This window comes from Mobula birostris, chromosome 4 (genome assembly GCF_030028105.1).
Source record: "Mobula birostris isolate sMobBir1 chromosome 4, sMobBir1.hap1, whole genome shotgun sequence".
Taxonomy (NCBI): Eukaryota; Metazoa; Chordata; class Chondrichthyes; order Myliobatiformes; family Myliobatidae; genus Mobula; species Mobula birostris.
In genome coordinates this window covers 158,953,887-158,961,796 of record NC_092373.1, presented here as the reverse complement: position 1 = coordinate 158,961,796, position 7,910 = coordinate 158,953,887, and the positions used below count along the sequence as shown (strand labels likewise).

General features: G+C 40.4%; 1 protein-coding gene across 1 annotated transcript; it reads right to left on the bottom strand.

Annotated features, from left to right (window-relative positions):
* Positions 1-909: 909 nt before the first annotated feature.
* nkx6.1 (NK6 homeobox 1) lies at positions 910-3,977 on the bottom strand. Its single transcript, XM_072254766.1, has 5 exons — positions 3,829-3,977; positions 3,635-3,720; positions 3,338-3,568; positions 2,578-2,750; positions 910-1,152 (listed from the first exon to the last, which is right to left on the bottom strand). The coding sequence occupies exons 1-5, from the start codon at positions 3,975-3,977 to the stop codon at positions 910-912; spliced, it is 882 nt and encodes a 293-aa protein (XP_072110867.1).
* Between the last annotated feature and the right edge of the window lie 3,933 nt (positions 3,978-7,910).

Here is a 7,910-nt window from a genome sequence, read left to right as displayed (position 1 = left end):
AGTTCCACCAGCCAAATCTCCAAATGACACTTAAATTCAGTACAAAAGGTCTGATTTCATTAACCATTATTTGGTCACTGAATCAAGATCCCCGGGCAATTCGGGGATGGAGTCCATTGTAAATTTAATGCCCTTCAATGCGGCCTTAGAATAGACATTTTAAAATATCTCGTCTCACCGTAGGGATGCGATGGAAATCATCGCAATTTCAGCACCGTTAGTAAACCGGTTATGAAATGCATTTGAAGATTACAACTTACAGGAGATAAATAGGATGTGGATCAAGTGTTAATACCCTCCTGCACAAAGCTTCATTTGTAAATAGAATTCGCGAAAGCTGCTGAAAAGCAAACTTATTAGAATTATAATATTTATTAAACGCTAACGAATTAAAAATATCTTATTTTTTAATTCACAAAGACAAATCCTGGCAACACTTGCATTCAGACTCCACAAGATTCCAAACACGAAAATCGAAACGAAATCTATACAGTAAAAATCAAGCGCTAATTTAAACGGATATTTCCTTATACAAAATGTATTTTACACATAAATATTCACAGTTATTTTCTTCTGTTCGATATTTAATACATGAGTTATTTACAAGTCGCGGAGCTCCCAATACTTCCTCTCTCCACCCACAACTGACCTGCCCAGGTTCTGATCTGAATATATTACTGTACACCTATCTAGGTATAAAAATGTTCCACCAACCACAGTGCCCGTTGTTGGAGATCAAATGCGCTCTGTCCTTATGAGTAGAGCCATGACATTTAGTGCCGGAGCTTACAGATCTTTCCATAACTTATATAGACTATAAAAATATATACATCTCTGAAAATGTACAGAGAGAGTGGTGTAGGGAGAGATATTAGTGCTAAATTCTGTGGGATCAGAAATATCCGTCTCTTAGGAACTCTCGTTTTCACTTGTATGGACGTGCAATGTAGTGGGTTTGTGTTTCTTTAGTAACTGGGAAATCTTTTCGTCGTCGGAATTGGGATCCAGGGGTTTGTTGTACTCATCGTCGTCATCGTCGTTCTCCGAGGTGCCCTTTAATCTCTCAGTCTCCGAGTCCTGTTTCTTCTTGGCTGTTGCCATCTCTGCCGCGTGCTTCTTCCTCCACTTCGTCCGCCTGTTCTGAAACCAGACCTGAAAGGAAAAGAAGGCCAGTCCACAGTTGTCAGCCACTAAAGGAATGCAGGGTGGGTTTGTGAAGAAAAAGTTTTTTCCCCCCTATTTAACAAAGATCACCCACCATTATTCGCTTTCACGCCTCGCTCATTAAAGACTACCAGCAGTGAAAGCGGACACCTCCAAGTAGCACAACCCCTGTCAAAAATATTTACCACTTTCCTTTTCGTTCTAAGATTAAGGTCGGCAATTTTGACATCTGCAGCGAATGACGAGAGCGGAATTTACTCGGGTGTAATTTGAGAAACGAGAAACGGAAGGTCAGTGAAGCCGCATCTTCCAGCTTCAGAATGTCCTCCATCGCTTGCTGTTCAGTTACACTGTCACTTGTCTGTTGCTAAGCATGCAAACCCCCTTCTCGCATCAGCGTCAATATAACGCTATTAATCGACCACGATCTTTGCAGCCATTACGCGTCCCGGTGTACATTTAATCACGTTACTATATATTAAAATATGTCATCCTTAGTAATTGTATTCATACGTGCTTTAGAATATTGCCCGTTCTCCATTCTAAGCCTGTCTAGTAGGACTACATGCTACAAACCATATTGCTAGCGGAGAGCAAAATTAAACACTGCGGCTGGTTAATCTTAACTCACTTTATACGCCTTAAAATTAATTTATATTCTAGCAATAAAGCGCGCAAATGAACATGTCATTTATTTAACAGGGGGATGGGTTAGAATTGGTAACATCATAAATGCACGGTCGTTTTCCTCTGTTTTCGTAAGGTAAATATTTAGTTATGCCGTCAGTAACTTAAAATTAATTACTGTGCTGATAGAAACACTTTCTCCGAAAACTGGTCATCTTGGGGGGGGGGGGGGGGGGGAATACAGGGACGAACAATTCCGCCTCAAGTTCCGAAACAGATTAACTTCAATCTTATATCTTAAGATCATGTCGAATGCGGCCAATATGAAAAAAAAACAACGAAATAATTTGCCACCCTCGGCAAATAAAGCGCAGCATATTCGAAATACAACAGGCAAGATCATACGTCTAAACTGAACGAGAATGACAGTGTATAGCGTGTTGCTTTTTGCTATAAATTTAAAACACAATTTGTTTTCGAAAGGTAGATGCCAAATGAAAATATATACGGAAAAGAAAAATATCCTAATGAATGACCACTTTGAATCTGAAGGTCTGCATCATCTCATTTCGTAAAATGTAATGAATTCGTAAATAATTTATTTTAATTTCTTTATTTTACGTGTATATTTTCCTAATCTCTTAGAGTAAATTGATCTTTTGTGAATTTATTTCATTTCGCAATAAAATAGGACATGTTTCCCATTTGGCGCGTCAGTTCTTGGAAATATCTTAAACTTTGCGGCATTTTAAACCGGCGCAGAAACAATTTTAAGAACCATCTTACCTTGACTTGACTCTCCGTCATTCCCAGTGAATACGCCAGTCTCGCCCTTTCAGGCCCTGCTAAATATTTAGTTTGTTCAAAAGTTTTTTCCAATGCAAAAATTTGTTGTCCCGAAAATGTAGGCCTGGTGTGTTTTCTCTTTCCGTCTTTGTCAATCAGCATCGCGCCCTGATCTGAAATTAGATAGTACTGTAAATGTTAAAGAAAGCACTAAACATTTACTCGCTAATTATCTGTAAAATAAACTGAGAATGATTACAGCAACACCATGCAAATTTGAAGAAGTTGACACGTGGTAGTGTACGATATACAGTATCTGCATATATAATACCAAATAGAAACACGAACAATATTTCTATTGAAGCGAACCAGGCAGAGCAACGCCTCGTTAGGCACAAAAATCTTTAGAAGGAAGACACTTCTTTTAGTATATGGAATAATTTATGGTCTATCTGAGGTATTCAGTATACTTGTTTTAGGCAGTTTTAATTTGATAACGCATCAACTCTATGCCGAGCGGTAGATTTTACCTAATCTAAAAACTATTAATTTGCCCCCAGAACGTGTCTGTTAAAATATCACAAAGGTGTTGAATTATAACGCTTGATTTGAATGAAAAATTCATTTACAATAGTCCAAAGCTTAAAATAGCAAATTGTATGAACCGAACACAAGACAAACGAAATAATTCATCGAATTGTGCAGTAGGTACTTCTCGATGACCGCATAAAGAGGGGGGGAACAGAAAGCTTTTACTTACGGGGTGAACAGCCCAGTCTGGCTTCCCTCCACGGCGGACTCTGCATAACTCCAGGCCAGAAGATAGGCGTCCTCCCCGGCAACTCGGCCAGCGGTTTGGGGTAACGGGCCACAGCTGCCGCCGCCGCCGCTGCCGCTGCCGCCGCCGCCGGGCTGAAGTACATGCCTGGTGGCGGGGGACTCAGGCTGGTGTTAAATCGCGGGATTCCTGAAAGCAAAGAGGAAGCGACCCCTCCTCCTCCACCTCCACCTCCTCCACCTCCTCCTCCGCCACCGCCGCCTCCTCCTCCTCCCCCGCCCGGCACCATCACCGGACGGTTCAGGATATCGTTTATGCCGTGAGGAGTGGCGGAGGACAATTGCTGTGTCATGAAACCGGGCAGACTGGACGTGCACTTGAGTCCCGCCGCCGCCGCCGCCGCCGCCGCCGCCGCCGCGGTGGTAGCTGCACTGATAATACCTGGTGGGCTAGGGGACGATGAAGTTGATGACGCCCCAGCCCCCGTCCCAGCTCCGGGCTGCATGGAGTAAGGGTACAAGGGGTTCTTCATCTCGGTCATTGAATGCAGGGCCGCTAACGGTGGGCTGCTCAGCACGAACGCGCTCTGCCGGCTCCCGTCCATCTGTCCAACCGCTAACATTACCGAAAAGTGGTCACTTTCAGTCTCAACTTCTCACAAGAAAGGGACAAGCAAGAGACAGAGCAACAACAGCAGCTTGCTTCACTTCTATTCCGATCAGTCCCTCAAAACAAAATATCCAGATTATTTTTCCTCTGATCCTTTTTACTTGAGGCAAATATTTGTGTTTTGTTCCAAAATAAAAGGTAAACAGAATGATTAAAACAAATGGTGTTGGGTTAGTTCTTGTTCTGAGGATTTTTGAGACATTATTTTGGACTTTTTAACAACGGCGGGCTAAAGACATATTGAGCTGTCGCCTTCCCGCCCCAGCTTGAGGCAATAAAACCCTCTCATCACTTCAGCCGCTTTCTAGCCGCGCTGTCTGGAGAGAAAGTGCAAAAAAACTTTCCAGCTGTCAATCAAAGTGGCTGGGGCGAAGCAAGACAGGCTTTGGCTGATTGGCCCCAATTGTCGTGACGTAATGAACACTTGACCAGTTTCTCTCTTTTAATTGGTCGATAGAACAAGCCCGTCCTTACATATATTTACATATTCAATGAAACCTACAAGAGGGGAAAAAGGTTTAAAACTACAATAGCATATAAGAAATGGTCCAAAGTCCAAGGGAGCCCTTATTTAGACCTTGGGAAAAAAAAACATCTGTCGGCGGCTTGGTTTGTTAAACTAATCTAATGATCGGATTTTTTTTAAAGATTGCATTGACCTGAAATATCCCGCTAAAAGCCAACTTACGGTGCTTGCGTTAATATGTTAATTGGGTAACATACGCTTTCCAGGGAATGTATAGATTAAATTATTTTTAATTAAACAAAAGGTAAATGCAGTAGCAGCATACTGGCGACAGATGCCGAACGCGTGTCATGGTCCAACCATTCACAAGTAAAATGTTTCTGATAAGGTCAAGTAATCTGTGAAGTTTATTTTAACATAATTATGGGACACAACGCAACTGCTTCGAATTAATACTTAGTTACAGTTACTTTAATATTATAAATCTTCCGTTCTACTTCTGTGTTGCAAACTTGAACTGATTTTTCGAAATAAAACTAAATCTTGTGCATAAATTCGGACGTGAAGTAATGTGATGGTAATATATGCTTGATCTGTCTTTTCCCCTTAAATCCAGTTTAGTTAGATTCAGTAGTTTATGGAGAATTATCAATACTCAATATTTCTCCTTTGTGACAGCGGTGTGTCCAGAACGACAGCGAGGAATTCGCCTTTCCACCCGCTTCCGTTAGCGATGGAGAGTTGATGCGTTCAGAAAAATAAAAGGCAGCGTAAATACTTGAGTGATTAACTACTCTGGGTGCCGTGTAAACCCCTATGTCGATTTTATAATTATTCGCTAGCAATGAAGTATAAAATGTGGAAATGAACTGAATATATTAGACACTAACCCACCCCCAGCTCGCCAAGGAACATCACCATTTCAGTACAGGAGATCATTTATCGATTCTTGGACATCGTTTGTTTTATCAAAGACAGTAGAATTGATAAAGGATAAATCAGTATTTCTATAGTTAAAGAGAACAAATGCCACATTCCGACAGACCCAGATATTTCAAATAAAATTTTTACACATTTTTGTGCTATTGGTTATATATTTTTGCTGGAAAATGGCGTTAGTGATATCCCATTCAGTTAATAAATACTATTATACACACAGCAGCATAAGTTTGCTGTTAAACAAATTAGTAGTTGGTAGAAAATGTACTATACTGATATAAACTTGAGTGGAAGTCTTGGGCTTTATTTGATTTTAAAAAAACTGCATTCAATGAGCGTATGTGCGTGTCAAGGGGACTTGTCTAGATTCTAGTTTCCTTTGGTAAGATACCAAGGTATTCTGGTGTGAGTGATAAATTTTGGAGAAAATCTGAATACGATTTGTAATTCCTATCTATGGAAGATACTTTAATGTAGAGCTGCATAATGTTTTAGTTAAACAATGTCTTTTAAAACATAGTGCAGGCTCAACATAACCCAGCTGTCCATCCAGTCGTTATCTTATATACTTATAACATAATCTTATATTCTTATAACATAAATAACGAAGCTTAAACAAAAATAATTTTATTACTGAAGCATATAAATATTTATTTTGGAATAATATTTTGACTATTATAAATAAAGATTTAATTGAATCTAATAACAAAAGGATGAAATCTTATTATGTTTGTATTTTCCTCATATGTTTAATGTGGAGATATGATTTGAAACGAAGTCTTTCACTCCTCAAATTTTGTTCTACACACCCCCGAGATATTGGATCAGGTCTTGGGGACTCTGATTTCAGGTACAGTCAATTGGTCTGCAGCCTGTGCTCTTGTCATGGATGATATCACAGTTCACAGTTCCACACGACGAGGGCATATTTTCAATGAAGTAAACACTTATCAACATCGAAATAGCTAACAGAAGCTAAAATCCAGAAGTCTTCAAAAGCAGAGGGCTTTACTCAAAAATCGTCTTTAAATTAGTTTGTGGAGTTACATAAACTGCAAATCTGTCACCTGCAGCAGCACCACCGTTATTAATGAATGGCTATTAGCTTTGGGAAACGTTTAGCAATATTTCCGATAGGAGTACGTTATGTACTAAAAGTTGAGCTTTTTGAACAAGTGAGAAAGGGTGAGCAAACATATAGCTCCTAAGATATCTCAGCAGATTTAGTTTTATTTGTAGGATTTTTGTAGGTCAGACTGGTACTGAACGGCACTTGGACGCACTTCACTGGAACGGGGACGGTGAGTCGCTCAGATGGCGACACCTGGCGGAGAAACCCGACGGCGCAGCTTGGAACGCACCATGCTCATAGTTCGAGGGCTTCGGAAACAGTAAATCGAGCAAGATACTGGAGGAACGAAAAACAACATGTATCCCCCCTCCCCCCCACACACACCCAATCAGTTGAAAGTGGGATGAGACTGGGTTCTTCTGAATAGTTTGCATGGAGAAACACTCTCAATTCCTGGGGCTCTGCTTTGGTAGAAATTGCCGACTAAGTATTTTACCAGCTTTGGAGCGATAATTCCGAACTAACCGCTGATAAAACCAAAAGCCTCACTTTCGATTACAATTTAATGTTTTTTCCCCTCCCTTATCACTTTTAAATACCGTGATAGTTCGCAAGAATTTAATGTGGGGTACTCTTTACGGCAGCGAATTTTCGCCAAGTTTTCTCTCATTGCTTGGTCGTCTCGTGGATTCTGGTTGCGTTGAAAACTAAGTCAGTGAAAAGTAGTTTGAACCGAGCAGATAACGTGGAGCATAACAAGAAAGTAAGCCAATAATAATATCACACCTCCCAAGACTAAGCCAAAAAAGAGGTTTGTTCGTTTCTGTGCGGGATGTAAGCGCATTGCATTCGGAGGCGAGTTTGCGGACTGGTTATTCAAAGAAGTGTGTTTCCATTAATGATTACTTAATTATTAACTGTAATAATCTGTTATTCACTGTTTGGAAAAGTGAACAGCCTTTAGTTTTCCTACTGGAGTCGATAAGGTCAGACGGTCTGACGAGGAGTCCATTGCACGCTGTGATCAGCGATCTAATCTGGAATGCGAATCGCTTAATCGATGAGGCGCCACGAAAATGCCGAGAGAATCAGTAACAACGAAATACGCATTTCGGTGAAGGTGGGAACGATAGCGAGACAGCCATCAAGTTAACGGATATGAAACTGCGATTTAGTCCTTATTTAGTCTTAAGAAATCTTTCCGTCTTTTCCATGCAGTTAGCAGCGCATCTACAGAAGCGCAAAGCTAGCTAATCATGTAACTTCTTGCATCTGTTCTATATTGACATTAACGTCGCATAACATCTGGGGTGATTCGCTAGACGTAATCGCATTTTTTTAAAAAAATTAAAATATTTCATTTATGGGTTATCTGCCCAGCGGTCAATAAACGAACATCTAAATATTTT